Source organism: Corvus moneduloides, chromosome 8, assembly GCF_009650955.1.
Source record: "Corvus moneduloides isolate bCorMon1 chromosome 8, bCorMon1.pri, whole genome shotgun sequence".
In the NCBI taxonomy this organism is placed as follows: Eukaryota; Metazoa; Chordata; class Aves; order Passeriformes; family Corvidae; genus Corvus; species Corvus moneduloides.
In genome coordinates this window covers 15387965-15409211 of record NC_045483.1, presented here as the reverse complement: position 1 = coordinate 15409211, position 21247 = coordinate 15387965, and the positions used below count along the sequence as shown (strand labels likewise).

Here is a 21247-nt window from a genome sequence, read left to right as displayed (position 1 = left end):
TGCTAAGAAACATTTACCAGCTTTATACAAGTTTAGTCAGCCAAGAATTGAACACAATTAATAGTGCATTGTCTTTTATAGTCTGGCTTGAATAAATTATTAGAACAAAAGGTAAGCTACAATTTCCATTCTTTAAGGTTCTGGTTTTCTTATAGCTCCAGCCCAGCAAGGGTTTATGTTTAAATTAAAAGAGAAGAAAAAGATGTAAGTGTATCTGAAGAGGAAATCCAGAACTTGAGTATTTTCCTGCTCGAAGGCTCAGAAACCTGAACTCTCCAGCCCTGTCCATGATTACTTTGCTCCTGGGGTACATCTACGCTCCTGGTTCACCAGGGCCTCAGCAATTCCAGGTGTAAGCAAATAATTTTCCAGATCCTGCTTATGCCCAGGTAGAATGTAGAAACTGGAGAGATTATCACTGTCGCCTCACAGGAGGCATAGAAAATAGACAAGTTCTGTGCAATTCTCATACATATTAAGAGGGTGTATATTATTTTTACTAAAACGTCATTACACCGCTTTTTATTTTAAAAGAAGTATCCACATTTTATATAAAATCCCTGTGATTAGAGTATGTAAACTGTGGTGTGCCAGAATAAAATCCCTACGTCTCCCATCATTCATTAGTGTGCTAAAACCTCAGGTGGGCTTATGCCACCCTGCAACATAAAACGGGAGAGTTGTAGATCCAGAGGGAGTGCAGTGTAGCATACTGACTCGGATGCCTTTCGAGTGAGGAAAACTCTTAAGACCCTGCTCCGTGTACCAAGCATTGGCTCTGTGTTTTGTATTTAACAGCCAGTGAATGACAAATAACTTGACTGTGTAAACATCAAATGGTGTTCTCCTTCCTGGCTTAGTGGTTTTAATTCAATAGCTAATAACAAGTAAACAACCTGTGAACACTGGCATGGACCCAAATTCTGAACTCTGGTCCTGGAACTGTACCCCAGTACAAGTCAGAAGGAGAGAAGACTGAAAGATGTTTCCTGTGAAGTAGGAACAATGCCAGTATTCCTAACTGAGGAAAATAAGGCAATAAAAAGATGAGGAATCACTGCACCGATCACTGGGCTATGAAATGAGAGACAAAACCAGGCAATATTAGCATCAATTTGGTGTTTGTTTTTAAGTAAATGATGCTTAGTTAACTCCCTTCAGTCTCTAGATCCTGTTGGAGCCTGTCTGTAGCCCTTTGTAAGGAACCTGCTCTCTTGAATGTGATGGGATTTGAAAAAGACTGCAACCTGCAGTGTTCCCCTTGGTGAGCTTCAGGAATGAATGAGAGGTTGAGGTTTCATCTCTGAGGCACCTCATCAGGTGATGAATTCTGGGTTTTCATTACCCGTTTGAAAACCAGACATCTGGCACCATGGTGTTTACCTTGTATATAATCAAGCCCTGTGTCATTTCTAGTCTTTAGGTATATAGTTAGCTACAAATCCATGTACGGAGCACCTTGGCCCTATGCCATCCTATGTGCCCTTTATGTAACTTTATGAGTTCCCATGATTGTATGTTTGTATGTATGCATGTACAAATACATCTACATGTATATATATGTGAAAAACCCTACTCTGATGAAATTAATGGTCACATTTCAGCTTCAATGGAATGATGGTCTGAATCCATGTACTCTTTGCTGCAACTTTTTACATGATTTACAAGTTGGGAACAATATATATTATACATCTTCTTAATTTACTACGTTGTTTTTCTATTTTAAGGAAAATAATACATTTTTCTAGGCTGAAATACATTGTTTGGTAAAGATTACTAGTGGCAATTAGACTAAATGTTCCAGTAACAGCTTAACAATTTCAGTCAGAAATTAATCCGTTGTGAATTAGTTCAAAAAAACCTGAAATATAACTCTGACAGTAACTAATATTGTGTGCTTTTATATAAGATTTAAACTCTCTAATTTCACCTAAAATCTCCTGAAAACATTTCAATAAATACTCTCTGTCTTGGGAAATAGATGGCCAGTGAAACACCTTGGATTTTCTGGGATTTTATGGCTTGATTGATGCAGGTTTTGTAGATGTGGTTAACTTAAAATATGCTTATATTGAGGAAGCATTGGGAATTAGCTCCCAATTCCATCAGCTTCCAATTTCTTCCTTTGACTTCTTTTAAAAATAATTTTAAGCAAATTTTCTTATGCTACTCTGCATCTCAAAGATAGGAATAGTAAATTCCTTCCCTTTGAGAAAATATTTTGAGTCATATTAGTAAAAAGTGCTATGTAAGAGCTTTGCATTATTGTAATTTTAGAGGTAATGAATGGCATCCTAGAAAATAACTCAGTGTTACATGGAATACTAAATATTTTCTAACTTCTTGAGTTTGAATTGCTGTTCAGTTTCTAAGCCTAGACTGATGCTTTGTTTGAAACCTCTTTTGAAATAATTTCCACCTGTTTAAGCAATTTCGACTTTGCTGCAGACACAGCACAATAGCTGCATTATAGTGAGTTAGACTGCTTGTCAAATGCAAACCCCAGGCTTTCATCTCCTTACAACTTTGTGCTAATGCTGTTCAACTATCCATCAGTTAGATGACTTCCTGTCACACAAATGGCAGTTGACAAGTCCGCCTATCAGTTCTGCTCCTACAAATTTCCAAGTTTAAGAAACCAGGCCAAGTTTTAGGCATTATTTTAAGGGAATAAATTATTAAATGAAATGCAAAAAAAAAAAGATCTTTTGGGTTGCACAGTTTTATTTTCATTGCTTGCATAGCAGTTCACAAATTCTCTGTATACTTGACACAGTGTTGACAGAAACCCTCCTGAGCTATAACATCACGCACCCTCGTGAACATCAGCAAGAGCAGACTTTTCCCATAAACACATGAAAAACATTTAGAGATGTGCTACACGTAAGTGTCACTACTCCAGATCTTGGGTGCTTACTCCATCAACTCCATAATGCAGAAATATTGTCATTGCAGAAATACCTCCTCTGCTCGTTTCTCCTTAGGCTGGACTGATTGCACTCAGTAAATGTGTATGCAGTTCCTGTTGCAGTATTTAGAACAAAATTAAAACCTTGTATTGGTTCTGCAGTACTCAGATGAATTGCACTGTGAGATAAATTTTCATGTGTTCTCAAACATTTTATGATTCTGAAGGGAAACATTCCAGTAATGTGCTTTTGCCTGTTTTCCAATGATAGCTACATCTTAATCAGATTTAGGTTTAACACCCTTGGTAAGTAGATGAAAGGTAAGCTGAATGCTTAGACTTAAACAGGGAAAAACAAGGGATTATGACATAATTTTTCATTAACATTTACAATTAAATTTTGTGCACATGGATTTAATTGTGAAACCCTTAGTGCTTGTAATAAACAGGCTTTAGGCACATTCAGGACGAACTGTCCTCAAAAGAAAAATCAACCTCCATCTCTGTAAAAAGAATTGTTATATTTAAAAGAGAAGAAATGCAAAATAGTCGAAGGATTTATATCTGCTGCTAAAAGAAAAAATAAAATGATTCATAATCACAGTTTTATACATTAAAGTGTCCATCAAAAGCAAAGAAGAATATTTAAGCCTGCGGTAGTCTGACTGGCAGGTTTATCTGCTATTACTGCCCTGGATTCATAATGTGTAATGTGGTATTTTGATTATGCTTTTCTTAAAATCCAAAGATGACTGAAATCTTCCTTTCTGGGACTTAAGGGGAAGAAAGAGAGATTTAACATCTGCAAATGGATCTGTAGTATCTAATTGAAAAACAGAGGACATAGATCAAAAAGTAATTATTATTTTATAAAGAACACTAATAGACCCCATAATAGACATAGAAGATTCCACTTTGATTATGTTTCAAGCAACATTGCTATCACTTTATTCTGCGAACTTTTTTTATAATGCAGAAAAAATATTCTCTTTGAAAACAGAGCAAAATTCAACAGGAACTTAACAATTTTGTCCTTGTTATTTATTCCTTCTAGGGGTAAGAAGATTGGACATGACATAGACTTTCTGATCACCAGTCCAGGACCAGGAGAAGATGATGAACTTCTGCATAAAGTTATTGACTTATGGAAAAGGCAGGTATGAACTAAAGAACACTTGTCCAAAAGTGACATGTTCTAACTCCACTGCAAAGCCTATATACTGCTTAAAGAATGTTATACTCCTTTTCACAGCTGACTGCAATGTTTTAGAGCTGGGTATTGCTCTATTTGGTTATTAACCATGATGATCTAGGTGCATCTTCTAGCTCTGGATGCTCAAGTTGAAGGGTATATCAGAAGTGCTCTGCACACATTCTGTATTATCTTACCCTAGGAATATGCAGCTAGCCAGAGGTGAGAAATCAAGCTAGGTAGAGTTTTGATTATCAGAGAAAATTGTTCTTACACTTTGAAAAAAACCTGTATTTGTTTAATTTCTTCTTGAGGTGGGAGTAGGTTTTCCCAGGGGAAGCTACTTCAGGGAGATCCAGCTTTAAGTGTAGTGGATTTGGGTGACTTCATGGGGTGAGGTGAGCAAGTCTGAAAGCTTAGGTACCAAAGCTCTGGAATTCTGGCTTCCTTTCAGTCCATTAATTAGCAATTTTCCCAGCTTCCACTGAAACATTCAAAAGTTGACATAGTTTTCCATGATGTCTGTGTTTGGAAGAATGGACACATCTCGAAGGTCCCTTCCAACCCAAACTGTTAGATGATTGTATCATTTCATAGGGGAATTGTTTATCTAAGGGATGGAGAGGTTTTATTATTTTTTATTTTTTGTTGGGTTTTTTTGGTTGTTTCTTTGTTGTTGTTTGTGTTTTGTTTTGGTTTTTTTTCTATTCAGCTCTTCAGTTTCCAGCAGCTTTAAAGTTGGAAGTGTCTCGCTTATAACAGGTGCAGGTAGCTCAAAATATTCCTGGGTCAGAAAAATATAGCATGTTAGGAAAAGTAAACTTTCATTTCTCCTTCTACTTTTCTAGCCAGCTGAGATATTTCTCCACATTTACTAACAATACTGTTCAAAGCAATGGAGTACATTTCAAGAAGTAGAAGGCCAGCACTCTGGGGTGACTCATCAAGTGCCTCACTGCTAAGTCAAGTCAGCTTTCAGTGCAGACAGCGTGCAGAGAATGCTTTTGAATTGATTCTTGAGCTGCCTACTTTAATTAGTGTATAATGGGTTAACATATGGAAGATTCAAAACATCCAACTACACAAAAGCTTATGTGACTGTATGAAGTTATCTGTTTCAAGGTGGTCAAAATCTTTCAGCTGGCTTTAGTGGAAGGGCTTCAAACTTGGGGTTTTTTTCCTGGTAAAATGCAACATCAGCTGAATTCATCTTCTTCGAGTTGATTTTCGGTCTTTGAAGTGTTAACAGACTTTTATTAAATTTTTAGATTTCTCTCATTTCTCTGTGGAAACTATGTGTTGGAGTAGATTGATAGCAGGTACTATTTAGACTACTAAAAGCAATGAAGCCATGGCAGTTAATGAGTGCTGAGGAAATACTCTATTTTTATCATTTTATTATTAGTGTGTAGATCCTTTCATGGTTATACTCCCTTTACTATGAGAAAAATTGCATTTCTTCTTAGAAGGTGTCTTTTTCCCTTCTTATGCACACTTGAATCTCTAGGAAACCATGTTTGGGTCCTCAAAAAAATCATGTTTATTATAATACAGCAGAAGGGAAAGGTGACAACAGACCAAGGCTAGAGCCTGCCCTGAGTGCAGCCTTTCATTCCTTCTTTTCCACTTACATTACTGAGAAAAATGGCTGTGATCTGAGAAGTCTGACAAGTACTCAAGTTTTTCAGTTCACTTTGAGCTGCTTTCATTAAAAGGAATTGAAAGGAAAGAAATAGAAAATGAATTGTTCTTGCTGATTTTCTTGTTAAGGGGACTGTTTGGCAGAAAGGAGTGCAGGCAGAGTATGGGAGGTCAAGGGTGGCCAAGAGTTTGATAAAAAGATTAGGATTCCTTTAGAAATCTCGGCATGAAGAACACATCAGAAGCACAATGCACAATGGCCGTAGAAACCAAACTCAAACAAGCTGGGTATAGTTTAAAGCTGTGGAAAAGTATTTCCTGTGTTCTGTTTGTCCTCCAGATTTTTCATGGTTTATACTACTAACTACACCACCTCTGTACTGTGGCATTTGTAATATGTAGGCTTTACTGTCACTACTGAAAAATAAGCTGCCAGCAAAATCGAAATGCAAAAGAAGAAAGAAAGGATTTATACAGCTCTTGCCTTTTTATTATTTTTGATTTCTGAGGGAAAGGGGAGGGCACAAAAAAACCCCCAAATAGAGCACTTTTTTACTTTTTGAAGTAGTTTGCTTCACAGCTTGCCACTTTTATGCTACTGCTTCTATGACCAGATTCATCAATGTACATCATGGAGGTCATGATGTTGACTTTGTTTTGGCAGCTCTTAGTGAATAATTCCACAATGTTTAACTTCTGAATTATGGACCTCAGATTTAAATGGTTTAAAGGGCATTTTTCTTAGCTGAAAAGTTTAGTGTTAAAAGATCCTTCCAATTGAAAGCTGCTGAAAAAGAAGTGGCTAAATCAACACCAACATGCTCTTTGATGCAGCATCGCCAGGGATAAATGGGCCAAGGAACAGAGAACATAAAGTCTTCAAAGTAGAATGGCAGAACAGAATAGCTGTGAGGCAGTACACAGGTTATGGTTTTAATGGTTCCAAAAAGCCTCATAAACAAAGTAAGAAATTACTTCTGTGGATTAGATGTTGAAAGTCTGTGGGCAAACAGGCTGAGCCATCTGTGTTGATGTAGCTTCATTCACATGCTTTCATTTTTTGCTGAAAGCCTATATGGCCATATTTAGCACTGCTCCTGTTATATACATACTTTCAACAATGGAAGAGATACTGTTACTACAAGCATTCCTGCACTCTTCAGTTTTTCTCTTTGTATTCATGTAAGTGTAATGTTGCATTTTTCTTTTGGCTTTAGAAAAATGAGTAATGGAGATGCCTGCCTGTGCTTACCTATTTTAATATACTAGTGGTCTGATTTAAACTCTAGTATTCGCTCTTGATGAGGTGATCAGGAAGGGGAAGGCTTGATGTCCCATTAGAGAGGAGGATGGTGAGGAGCAATTAATATTTTTTCGGTTGCTGGAAACAGATGTTTGGAAACAGGGTTCACAGAATAGCCACATATTCACTGACAGCTGGATTTTACCAGCAACAAAACCTGTTTCTAAGACAAGACACAGAAATGGTTAAGAGGCCAGAGCAAAGAACCTTTTGTTTCAGATGAAAGAATGCAAAAGGATGCAGAGCTCCTTTTCGAACACATATTGTCTCAGCTTTCTTCTCAGTGCATTCTGAATTTTTATGTTTCGTTCTGACTCAGCCGAGGAAATTCTTGCCTAAAATAGACTATTGCAAGGTGGTTAGAGCCCTGGTCATGAGAGATCTTGGCTTAAATTTATTTAGAGAGGGTATAGGGCTGAATGTGATTATCCTGCTTGTGAGGTTATTGTATAAAGTAGGCAGAAGTGTACCATTTCCTGCTATGTCCTAAGTGACAATCCAGGCAATAGTGGCATTTCTTCAGATGTGTGATCTTTCTGGTGTGTATTGCATAGCTGTATGTGGGTGAGTAGGTATGTGTAAGGCCCTATCTGTCTGTCTGTCTCTATCTTGCTCAGCAGTGCAAATGCTCATGGCATACAGAGGTAAACACCTTCATTCATGGATTCCAGGGCTGATCTATGCATTGCTATCAAAGCCAGGCTGCTCCAGACACTCAGAAATAGACCATTCCAACACACAGGGAACTTCGAGAGGAAAGAGGGACCAAGGCAGCTGCATGATTAAGCAGCAGCTGCCGAGTTTTGCATTGCTGATCAAACCTTTGAAGCCATTTTCTAATGACTTCTTACCCTAAAAGGTCTGTCTTCTCCCAGGCATCAGTTCCTTTAGCTCTTCCAATTTATAGAATTCCATCTGTCTCATCTAGGTTGAGATTTTTCCAAATTAACATGCTACATCCTATTTTGGATTAGATATAGGAATTTAACTGAAAAAAAAAGAACTCCACTTTCACTTTATTAAACTATCTCAGAAGAAAATTTAGAGCAACAACACATATGCATTTCAGAAGAACATATTGGATTATATTTTCAGATGGTATAAAACGATCCTTCTTAGCTTTAACAGAATTAATCCAGCTACCAACATGTATGAATAATGACAGCATGTAACACTAGATGTAGAATAGGATTCTGTTTAATTAAAAATGACAGAGAATGCTAGTGACCGTATTTGATTGATTTTTCAGTGATTGATTTGATATTTTTCTAAAAGTCATACTTTCCCTCAATTTAAGCATGGATTTGCTCCAATATCAATGCTATTGATGTGCCAGTACTCAGCATATTTAAGTAAAAGTGCACAGTCATTCTATAAATGGAAAATTGTTGAGGGTCTTAACATAACTGTCCTAAAAAATACATTTTGTTTTGATGGTGTTGTAAATTCGAGAAATTAAAATGCCCACACTTTAGAACTTGATTGTGTAAACAAGGCCTACAGCACTTTATGGTGTATAGATCAAGCGGAAATGTGCAAAGAACTGCAGATTCCCTGACACACTGTAATGAGAAGGCTGCTGCTCTGCAGCTGGCAGTGACCAGAACTTCACACAATCTTCACAGCTGACTGCCCCTTCAGGCAATGCTTTTTCCAAATGTACAGAAGTGCCATTTCAGCTTTACTTTGTGGGGTGATGGTGATCTCCACTGTCTTATTATACCAGGCTAATTGGAAACTCTATCCCAATGCATACGACCTAGGCTTTGGCTCCTATTTAATGATGATACCCTGACTTCTGGTATAAACTATGTAGTGTCCCAAATCTCCAAGAGCAAAAAGAAAAATGAAGCAAAAGATGAAGAAGTACTGCTAAGCAGCGAACAGATTTTTATAGAAAATGGGAAGACTGTCAGTGCATAATCAAAGTGTGAAGTCATCAATTAATTGTCAATGAATAATGATACTAAAATGATTTTTATTAACAATAAAAGCAACAAAATTAACCTGAAGGGAGGATAGTTTCATCAAAAAAGAGCAAGAAAATAAGCAGTTATGCATTAACATTCAACAGCTGTTTTGAGTATATTTGGAAAGAGCAAGCATCAGTGCCTCGTGACATTGGGGTAAAATTAAGAAGAAATTACTCTTTTAAAGATGGATGTTACATCTAAATTTAAGCATTTTCAAATCAGCAGACTTGGAAACTAGTAATCCACGAGAAGAAGCTACATAAGGAGTTTTCTCATATCAGTTTATGATAAATCTTCACAATCAGGAAAAGTTCCAAAGAAGTGAAAGAATGTCAATGCAAATAAAATAGTTATCACTAAAAAGGCTGGCTCATTGACCCATAAAAAAGCCTGTAACTGATTTCCAGTAAAATAATGGGATTGTTAATTTGGAACGATCATCAACAAAAAGCTGGAGGCTAAAAGTGTAGTAATACCTATCAGTGTTTCTTCATGGAAATCATATCTTGTTAAGTGTTTTTGTTATGCTTTTTTTTGGCCAGAATTATAGCTCTGAGTGATAAAAGTAATTTTGTTACTGTAAAGTATTCTCTAAGGCATTTAAGATATTGTCATGTAAATTTATCACACCTGCACTATATAAAAGAATTAATCGAAAAGAAATAATCAAAATATGTTTTTTAATACTGAGGTATTATTGAAATATATCTGAAAAATCAGTTCATTGTTACCTGTGACATTAAGCGGTCTCATCTGGAGACCTTTTGTCCTGGTTTTGGCCCAGATCACCAGGAAGGGGCGTGGCCAGACCCTAATACCACTAGATCTCATTTTTCAATATCATTTTTCATTTTACATCATTTTTCAGTACCACCTTATATCATCTCCAGGGATGGGGGAAAGGGACTTTCTCTCCTCCTAGAAGAAGGGTATTCCTTCCAGTGGGAGAAAGTGTGGTAGTTGAAATGGTCTGGTATTTTGCCTGTAAATAGTTTCTTTGTCTTACACCTTTTGTTATTAATATTGTTGCTGTTACTGTTTGTTTTCTTATCTAATTGCTGTTTCCAGTAAATTGTTCTTATCTCAGCCTGTGATCTTTACTTTTCATGCTTTCAGTTGAGGGGAGTAGGGAGAAGTGAGAGGAGTGGTTTTAGCAGGGCTACTAAACTGGAGAATACCATTCCTAAACCACACCACCATTGTAGTTAACCACTGTCAGCCATCAAATAAAACCACTTCTAGACACTCTCAGTTCAACATTGCAATTTTAAAAAGCCCCTAGTTCAGAGGCAGGAGAATGTGTAAACATTTAAGTGATTTCAAAGCAGAAACAAGTCATCCAAGGACCTAAAGAAATGGACACTTCCTCTAAGCAAAAGACATGGCAGGGATCTTCCAACTCCCTGGGGACTCCAGACCTTGTTACAAGGAAATATCCTGCAACAGATACAGCCCAAATGGAATCTTCCCCTTTGGAATCTGTCAGCAAGGCTGTGCGCTGGACTAATAGTTTTTTCTAGATGTCTGACATGGGAACACATCAATCCTTACTCGGAAATTTCTGTTGACATTAACTAGAAAAAGGCTTAGGAGAAAAGGAGGGAGGGGAAGAATTGCAAATACTATCTCCTTACTATAGGGCAGGACATCGCTACTGTCAGATATCTACCAGTGCAGATTTCCCTCAAATATTTTTCCAAACACTGAAACTGTTTCATGACTCTCCCTAGCTGAGATTTGGCCTGGCACAGTTCCTTGTTTACTGAAATTACATTTCACATGAATTTTTTAAGACAACTGCCTAGAACTCTGAGATGACATTAAAACCAGTTCAGCAATTCAGTATGAACAATATCTTCTCTTTAGGGCTTACTCCTTTATTGTGATATCATTGAATCAACGTTTGTAAAGGAGCAGCTGCCAAGCAGAAAAGTTGATGCCATGGATCATTTTCAGAAGTGTTTTGCAATTTTAAAACTATGTCAGCCAAGAGTAGACAACAGCACTTGCAACACATCAAAAAAATTGGAAATGGCAGAAGTCAAAGACTGGAAGGCAATCCGTGTGGATCTGGTCATAACCCCCTTTGAGCAATACGCATATGCTCTGTTAGGTTGGACAGGCTCCAGGGTAAGTAACCACAACAGTATATGTTTTCTTAGAATTGCAAACACGTTTTTGTTGTTGCAGGACCATTCAGAGTTCATGGATTAAAAAAAAATATTCCCGATGTCCAAGCATCACATTTCATACTGTCATCCGCCCCTGATAATGAGTTGGAGCTGATGAATTCATCACTAACATTTATGTATGTCTCTCTAGGGGAGTTAAGATCTATTTTCCTCGAAGCTTAGTGTTTAGGTCCATGACCTGGAGAGCGAGGTTTTTGGTCAGTTGTGTTGTCTTTTTACATCGTAATACTGTTAACAAGCAATTAAATGGTTACTGAGTAGAGAGACGATTTGGAAAGTGTCACATAATTTTGCAGGAAATTAAACATTTGAGGAATGTTCTGAATTGGAACTTAATTTGTTTTGTAGGAAATTAAAAATGATTTGACATCTTTGGATTAGGTCAAATGTTTTGTTTCAGTTGCATTATAATTGACTCTTTTAAATTGTAAAAAAAAGGAAAAATTTTTAAATTAGTTTTGAACTAGAATAAAATATATTTTGATATATGTTTTAATAAGAAAACTTGAAATGATATCTGCTTTCATAATAGACACTAGTTAGTTGGCATAATATAAAATAGTACACTATTTTCAAAACAAAAAATTCTACCTAGTGCAAACTCAAAACTCAAATGATAATCTCTCTCCAGACAGAATTATTTTTTAATCTGTTCGACATGCTTGCCTTCTGATGTTAATTTTCTTAGGGGGTGATTACATGGTACAGTGGAGAGCTCCTGAGCCTGCTCTGAATGATCTTTTTGATGTGTTGGAAGCAGTACTGGTGCCTTGCCACTCTGTTCTACTCAGGTTAATTGGAAGCAGAATGGTTTAGACCAGGCAAAATGTTGAAATTGATGTGTTCTCCTGCTGAGCTTATGAGTTACTTCAGTCACTTTTTTTGAGATAACAAAATGTATTTATTTGGATTTGGGATTAAGTTCTGCAGACTTTGGGGTCCTTTCTTATCCTGGAAGTGTTTGGCAACTTAAAAGCCCTTCTCTCAACTCTGTTGATAGGTGTCTACACTAAAAACACACAGTGTGAGGCCTTTTGGATGAGTAGGCAATGACTTTGTTTTTCTCTGCCTCACTGAGCTCCTGCTCCCTGTTGAGCTAATTCACCCACAGACTGTGGGAGCCCATCACAAGTTTACTTTCTTATACAGTGCCCAACTACTCTCAGAGTAACCAACTGAAATGATGGACGATTCCTTATAAAAATACTTCCTTTCAGGTGATTAATTTTATCAGACTATATTCTTTTAATAGAGGTAATTTTTGCATTGTTTGGTTTGGTGTTAGAACTCTTATGCAAAGGATAACAATTTTGGTTTGTGAAAATGGCTGATATTTGCTATATCTTTGACAGCAATTTGGACGTGATTTGCGGAGGTATGCTTCACATGAAAGGAAGATGGTATTGGATAACCATGCATTATATGACAGGAGAAAGGTACTGTTTATTCTCAGAAATAAAGCTAATGGGTTTTTGTTTCTGAGTCTACATTTCCAGTTCATTTTTTATGTTCAAGTATATAGAATATTTTAGCTTGATCATCTATTTGGTGATAGAAAACAGTTCCACCTTCCCAAGATTTATTTTCACTGGAACAACCTGATTAAATCCGAACAAGTCTGGAAATCCTTTTTTTTTTTGGCAATTGCGAGATAATACCTGAAATGTAACAAGAAACATGCATTAGACATTGGTGTTTGATAGGAACTGTGCAGCCTTCACAAAACTGAGAACAACCCATCTGTGAGTATTTGAAAAAGGTATTTAACTGTCCCATTTCAGAAGGAGAGGTCATTTCTGTGTCCCAGGCACAATTTCAACTGGTATTGGGCTGACATTTCAATGGAGGAGGGGATATTGAGTGGTACAGGCTCAGTTAGAAGGCTCGAGGAAGTTTTTTCAGGGTATGACACTAAGTAGAGATCAGGGATCATCCTGCTTTTAAAGCCCTGCATTCAGGAGTCTGTGTGGAATTCTGTTTAGTCAGGCTTGGCAGCCTGGGGAGTAATTGATATAATTTCTGGTATAAAGGCTCTTGGCTGCAGTTATACTGATCTCTGCATTTATCTGGCTTAATGTCTGTATTTGTATTAGGCCATTTAAATAATAAGCAAAAATCAATACTACAGATGCTTATTGATGTCATTATAGGGGAAAGGCAGAAGTACCATGCCAAGACTTTACATTAATCTTTCCTATATACTCCTTATAGAATGGAGACTGCTTTTAGCACCCCTACTTATATGCATTGTCTCATTACTTCTAAGATGCAGGAGTGATCTTAGCCATCACTCCATTTCAGCTGTCTCCATATGTGCTTGTCAGGTCCAGATGCTACTGTAGCATCCTCAGCTCACATGGAAACCTGGGGAAATCATCAGGCTAATTATCCATTTAGTCAGATATCCTGTCTCCAGCAATTGTCAATACTAGATGCTTCAGAAGAAAACATAAAATCAATAGTAGATAAATATGCTATGAAATCTTTAAAGAGGAGAGATTTCTTCACAAACTCAGGGATGATGTCAGTGTATTTATGCCTGTCTTTTATATTTTGAAAGCATTCAAAATATAAACTCTTTGCCTAAACATAATATGGCTGGTGTTATTATCTGCACTTTAATATGTGCTCTGTTCAATAGATTTTTGCATGTAACAGCAAATAGCACTGGGGAAAACCAAAGAATTTGAGGAATGCCAGTGTTATTTTTTGTGTGCAGCAAAATTTGCCTGCTTGGTATATGAGTATCATTATATCTGTTGCTTTTACTCAGAGCCCTGAGGCATTCAGAGATGCAAAATGGACACTGCTCATTCACGAACAACATCAATCAGTATTATTTGTTCTTGATTATGTTCAGGCTTTATAACTGACATACCATTTAAATCCTTCTGGGGAAGAAAATGCGTGTTTCCATGTATTTTTGACTGGATTAGCCAGGATGTTTCACAGATAAATGATGAGTTTATCTTCACAGTGTCCTCTGGGAAGAAAGACTCTTGTCATCCCAGATTTTCAGTAGAGAGCTGAGGCAGGGAAAGATTTAAGGTCTTAAACATCCATTGATTTCAAGGGCCCCACATTTGCAGTGTCCAACCTGAAGTTTCTCCTGCTGGGTATCTGCCTTGGGAATTCAAAAAATACAAAGAAATGTCTATACCCATGTCATGGTTCCCAAAACCATCAGCTGTAACTGTAACTTAATCTCCAGACCTTCTACATGTCTGAGTCTCAACTTACATTTCCTGAATTCCTCAGTTGTACTGCCCAAAACTGAAGAAATGGACCTTGTGAGAGGACTGAGAAGTAAAACTCAGAAAATTTTCTTTATTCCTTATCATAAGGCAGGAGTTGTTGACAAAGGCAAAGATAAAAACGCGGCAAACCAAAAACTGAATCAAACCCAAAACACTCAGACCAAATCTTCAGGGAAAATTTCAACTATCTTGACCACAAAGTCTTTAATCTACAATTTTCATTTATCAAATGAGGTACATGAATGGATCAGCTGTCCCTTTCAGGGTGGGACTTTGCTTTCAAATGTCAATCTGTCATCACCCCTCTCCCCCACCAATATCTAAGTCTGCCATTTCTCATTTAATCCCAAACACAGATAGTTTGCTTCCAAAGATTTTTCTGTAAACCACAGATGCACTGCTGATTTCAATCACAAGAAGTTGTGTTAGTATGTTGACACAGCAGAATACTGTTCTTATTTCTGCTGCAGTCTCAGAAATATCTTAATTACATTAGCCAAATTTTTCCAGAAAGAAGAAAATTCTAAGGCAGATACGCAATATGAAAAATTTCAGACCAGGTAGCACTGAAGTTATAATCTGCTTAACATGGGCTCTTTTTTCAAGTAGTGTTATTCTAGCAAGAAGCAGGGAGATGACTCCCTGGAAAGTTATTCTAATATATATAATCTAATGTGCTAAATTCGAATAAATTTTAAAATTATTTTTAACGTTGTAATTTTTGTATTAAGTTATTCCCACAAATGACATCTTGAACAAAAAAAACCTTCCATACTGCCACCCAGTGTGTAGTAAGATCAGAAATGTGCAGGATACAGCAATGGTGTCTGTCTGTGAAATTTGAGATGATGGCCCATAGTGGAAGAGGAGAGGTTTGCAGTAAATTATGTGCCTGCCAAGTTTGATTCATTTTTAGGGTCATCAGGGTAGCAAGCTTAAAATAAGTGATAAAAATAATTAGTAATTTTACACAAGGGAACATATGCCCAAATTGTCAAATGTTTAGGGTTGGTTTGTTGGTTATTTTTTACATTAAACTATGAAGTGTAGAGAATCTCCTTTATTTTAATTCTAGTACTTTTCTTTTAAAATTATTTGACTAGGAGGGAACACTAAAACCATAGATGTTTCATCCGTACCATCTCATAAAATTAGATTGGACCATGAACGTTTGTATTTCATAAGTACATTTCTCTTTGTGTCAGAAAATCTTCCTTTCTCAAAGCTAAAAACAATCAGGAAGCAGATATCCCTTGTGCAAGCTGCTCAAGATCCCTCAGCACAACCTTAATTAAGGTTAATTAGGCACCATATGTAAAAGCTGAAACACATCTTTTTCATATTTCTCTCCTTTTTTTCTGAAGAGAGATTATTTTATGTTGCTGGCTCTGTCCAGACAGACAAACCTTCATGCACAACTCTAACAGTCACTGGGGTATTGACTGGGGTGGAATTTGGAAGCTGGGCCAAGTCCTTTCTGCTTTGTTATTTTTCTTTTATTAGTCTGTGTGTGTGTACAACACAAGATCAGGAAGAGTCAAACTAATTCTTGATCTGCCGAAGACCAAGTCCTTTCCTTAAAAACACTTGCCTGTCATAATTTAAAATTTTGCAAGTCTTTATAAGAAATTAATAAACCATGCTATAGCAAGTATTATTTGCTCTTATTTCATTTTTATTTGGTGGAATGTAACAGTGCTTGTAAGAGAATGTAGTTCGTTATAAAAGAAAACAATTTCCTGATTTGCTCTACATTTCAATATATAATTCAGTGTACTTTATTCTTCTATATTAATATTTATCAGCCCTTTGGCACAGACGCTTGCACTGTGGCCCACTGCTTGAAATGTGATGCATGTCACAGAATCCCTGATTCCAGCGTTCAAAGGGTTGCATCAGGAGAGAGTCCTGCTTACTTTAATGTATTTCCAAAGGGATTCTGCCTGGAATAGGGCGCATTAACACAGCAGTTAGGAATCAATTACATAGCTTTGCAGATGGGAACAAAAGGAAGAGAAATTTTCTCCAGGGACTCGTTACAAAGTTACACTGTGAAATTATTCCTCAGCCTGGATTTATTTTTTTCTTTCTAGTGTGAATCTTTTTCATATATTTGTTGGTTTTGGAAGACAGTGTGCAATTACCAAACTAACGATTTTTTCAGTTTTGTAATAAGAAGGGCATTTTGTAGATCTTCCTTTCATAGGAAAATTGTGACAAAAAAATTGAAAATTTGCTGCCAAGTATCTGTCAGCCTCTTTTACATAAAAAGATGAATGCATGTCCAAATCTGTGTCTCTGTAGAACTGTGTACTAAAGGTATGGAAATCGGCACTTGCATATATCAACCCGAGGTATGTAGTTCCTGTGATTTACACCAGCTGGAGGTCAAACCTTACTATAATCCCCACTCTTAGAGAATGGAGTTCATTGATCAGTCATGAGGAAGAAAGAAAAATTGTATGTTCCCTGTGTCTAATGGTATTATTGCTGCTACAAATGGCATGGCATTTTTATGATCGGGGGAACAAAATTCTCATTGTAAAACTTTCACAATTCATGAATGAACAACATGCTCTCTAAGAAAAATATAAATGGTTTTGTAAAAAAAAAAAATTCCTTTTTCTCTGTGAAGCATAAGTCAGGTCAGCTGAACAGTAGGCTCTTCCTCAGTAAAATTAAGGTCCTTAGTCTGTAAACCATGACATCAGTGGTTGTTCTGACACTCCTCTGTGTTGGATTAGGAGACAATTATCCCTTAACGCACAATAAAGAATTTTTGGTTACAATGTGCGTTGTCTCTGGACTAGTGGTGTACCAGGGCAGCTGTTGGCAAGTATTGGCAACATCATGACAGCTTTTTACCTGGGTGAAATGGACAGAGATTTAGTGGATCCAACTAATGAAGATATAGCTCTAAACCTGTTTTGAGTATCTGTCTTTAAGATGAGTAACTATCATATGTTTACAGGAAAATGCAAGAAATGTGTGATTTACTTTCACATACTGTTTTATTATCTTTAAAGTGATTTTTAAAGTGGCTTGCAAACCACAGGATTTCTATTCTTAAAGGAGGTGTCCTTGAGGTATGAATGCCCTTTTGCTGTATAAGCAACCTGGAATAAGATTCAGCAACTACGAAGGTTGTTGGTGCCTTTACCAACTCTGGTGCTGTTAGCTAGAGAAAATACCTTTGTCATGCAGAAAGGCCCTGTGGAGAGTATCTGAAGCTGGACTCTGTTACTGGGCTTTTGCACTGGCTGGTAGAATGACAAGGTTGCAGCCAGCCAAAGGATCACATACCAGGTCAGACGTGTGACATCAGAGAGCGCAGTCAAACAACCTTCAGGCTGTCGCGTTCTCTGCTCTCTGAATGTTTTCTGCTCCCTCTTGTAATTCTAATTTGGCTTGTGAAAAGGCAGCAGGGGAAGGAATTGTGACATTTAACATAAAGTGATGATTATGTGAGCTTAAGAGTCTACACGTTGTTGTAATACAGGCTAAGGAAGGAGGATGGTCCAGAGGTTTGACTGTTAGCTTGCAACTTGCGTCACTCTGTAGCCAAAATTTCCCTGTAGTTTTAAGCAGGTCATTTAGCCTTCCTTGGTCTCACTTCCCAACAGTAAAACCTAGTTCCCATGATGGAAAGGTGCCGTAATGGTAAGTAGTTAACCACTGAAGAAAAAGCTATTTCAGTTTAAGAATTTTGATCACCCAGTGTTTTGTCTTTCCCTATAACTAGAAGAAATAACAAAGGTTTAATGGAGAATTTTGATTATTCAAAATTTGCTTGATCTCTTAGTCAGAGCGAAATGTTGACACTTTCTGTTAAAGGAATTTCTTTCTGAATCTTGGCTTTGGAAACAATCCATGTATCAGACTGTTCCAAACCTCCAAAGCTCAGACAGCTCTTGGGGCTGAAACTCAGAGGCATTTGCTTGGCTGGCTGCTCCAGGCCCATGGAGCCAATGAGCTCTGGGGACCCTGGCTCTGAAGTACTTAAAATTACGTATTTGAACTCAGGCTCGCAGTAGTAGCCTATCAGGCAGGTTATTGAGAAGATGTGCAAGTTAGCAGGAGCTTTAATAGGCTCAGATTTTTAAAAGTGCCTGGTAAACTAGATTCTATTGGATTGTGACTTTTTCAGGGCAATATTTTGATAATTATGTCATTTTTATGGAACACCCAGGGTGAGTAGGAAAACTCCAACAAAGTAAAATTCATTAGTGTTTTGCTGATTAGATCTGTTCAAAAGGCAGTGTGATAATATTTTTGTATGACTATACATGTGTTAGGTAGAAATACTGTTCCCTGGAACTGTCTCTTCTCTGGGAATCCTGGGAAGTTGCATTCTAGTGATTCTCAGCCAGCCAAATCTGTATATTATCTTTCTCAGTGCAGCCTGCTATGAGGATACCCTAAACTTAACTACAGTAGATGCTTCTTAAAGAGCTACTCTTCTGTGCAAAACCCAGCCCTACCACTTATATCGTAGATAAATACTACTTTTTAAAATGCAGGATTTATCAACCTTTTTCACTGTTGCTTCCTGACTAAACTTCCTTATCTGAATTAATTAAAAATTAGAGCCATTTCCAAATACTTCAGAATCCATAGGAAAATAAACATCTTTTTGTTTGTTTTTATGTTTTGGTAACTATTTGGAAACTATTCCTTGGTCTTACAGTAAAGAATGAGGTTTAAAGCTCCCTCACTGTACATCACACAGTTTCAGCTGCAGTGGGGTTCCCTATTGCTCTTTCCTTTCATTCAGAGTATATTTATTTTTCTTTATGCCATTTGCTGTTCAGCAGCTACTCAGAACCAGCTCTGCATAAAACAGGAACTAACTTCAACAGTTCCATGCTAGAAATTCTGAGTGATATATTTCCTCAAACTGTTATCTTTTGAGCACGGGAGAGTTGAGCTGAACGAGTGGTGGGGTGGAGTGGGTTGGAGGCCTTAAATTGCTGCAGGTACTTTTCTCTATTCCTGTTTCATGTGAGGAGATTTCTGAGGATGGCATGTAGAAAGCACCATGGCTGGATTGTGGTCATGTAGAAAGTGTCTCTCCTGCACTTTATACACCACTCACCAGTGGAGATTCTTAAACCAGGTGTGAGATTGGAGGATTGAATTTGTCTTGTAAATTCTGATTTATAACTTATATAAACCCATATATTTTCACAATATTGCAGAAAATCCCTTTCAAATCAAATTGCTACTTTATGGAGTTCATGGGAGCAAAATGAAGTGATGTAAATAATTAGCATTGCTTTTTTTTGGCGAAAGAATAGATGGAGTTCTTAGGGTATAATAGATTAATTGAATTATTAGCATATGAATGTTCTTGCACTGACATTGTAGGTTGCTTTTTTTTGTAAGAGAAGGATCATGAGTTTAGTGTTATTTTGAAGAGTCGTTGGAGCAGAAAGCAGTTATTAATTTTATGTCCTATGTAAATTTAAGATGTGAAATAGGTCCCTTAATGTTTTCTATTAGAGAAATATTGGAAAAAATATGACACTATACTGATGACTGATTGACGATTGATGACAATTATGCATTCAAAAAACCTTGTATGAATTTGAATGGCATGAAATGTTATTTAGTTGTTGAATAACGGGAGAGGTGGTTTATATAACTGTTCTGAATAACAAACTCACAAGATGCTCTGAAAACTTCATAATGGGACCCAGCTTTGCAAGCCATTAAGTGCTGTGCAGTTACACTGAATATAGTAAGATTCTGTGATCCCAGTTTTTTTAAGAGAAAATTTACTTTTTCTTGGGAAACCATAATAAGCATGAAATGGGAAATTTATCCTGGGATATCTTTTAGTCGGTGAAGCTCACATGCATTCAATTGTCACCATCAGTATTGCATAGTCTTTTACCACTTGCCTGCAGAATGAATTCCTATCTAGGAAAAGCCTGACTGACTCTTCAGGCAGGGCTTGTCCTGCCTGCCTTTGCACGTTTCCGTAAAGCCAAATGAAGGTGTGATTACAGCCCCAGTAAATGGCTATTTTATGATGGTAATGCTCTGGTCTGCTAGCTTCAGTGTCTGAGTTCTGCTACTGCTCATCTTTTGCCCGAGTAGCTGCTTCACAGACAACCACAGTGTTTGCAGCAGGCAATCCATCCAGCCATTCCTGGCAACATCCTTGAGATTCTAGCCTCCCTCATGATATTCAGATTTTTCTCTGATTGAGTCTTCATCTGTATGGTGACTTTTATTTTGAAACATGGCTTACCCGACGGTGACCATGCTGCTGCAAAACGTCCTGTGGTGGCTTGGCTTGGAGGACAGAAACAGCTCTGAGGAAGCCAGACTGATTGCAGGTGGCTGGGCAGTTACCTCCACACGCCAGAACTTTGTAAACATATCTCCTAATAAAAAGCCAGCTTTGTTTTTCAAGCGGGTATTCTTTTTTTTCACTGCCCAATACATTATTTCTCAAAAACCTGTATGACCAGGAAGAGCTGTCTATTATTTTACAGGCTCATTTTATTGCATAAAGTTGTGTAATATTCATGTGTTTGATTGTGTATTTAGTTACAGTCTCTAAGTCAGTTTTTTGGTGTCATCTGAGAACATTTACTCCACACTACCTTTCACTGAAAAAAGATGCTTGCAGAAGTTTACTTGCACGGTTAAAGAGACATTTTTTATGGTTCTGTAAAACTGGATGTGATAGTCTTATTTTGGCAGATGCTGCTCTAAAATTATAAAGTTATAATGGTGATATAATCAGCCTTGAGAACATCTTGATGAGTTA

At 37.2% G+C, this 21247-nt stretch overlaps 1 protein-coding gene across 13 annotated transcripts in view; it reads left to right on the top strand.

Moving 5' to 3' along the window:
* The window catches only part of DNTT (DNA nucleotidylexotransferase), a 162339-nt gene that overhangs the window by 125862 nt on the left and 15230 nt on the right, over positions 1 to 21247 (top strand). For 11 of the 13 annotated variants that reach the window (XM_032117164.1, XM_032117163.1, XM_032117165.1 and 8 more), the window contains 3 exons: positions 3963 to 4065; positions 10884 to 11147; positions 12562 to 12645. In XM_032117164.1, coding sequence (XP_031973055.1) covers positions 3963 to 4065; positions 10884 to 11147; positions 12562 to 12645 — 451 coding nt within the window. The remainder of the gene's footprint in view (positions 1 to 3962; positions 4066 to 10883; positions 11148 to 12561; positions 12646 to 21247) is intronic. The other 2 variants (XM_032117168.1, XM_032117169.1) reach the window with 2 other exon arrangements.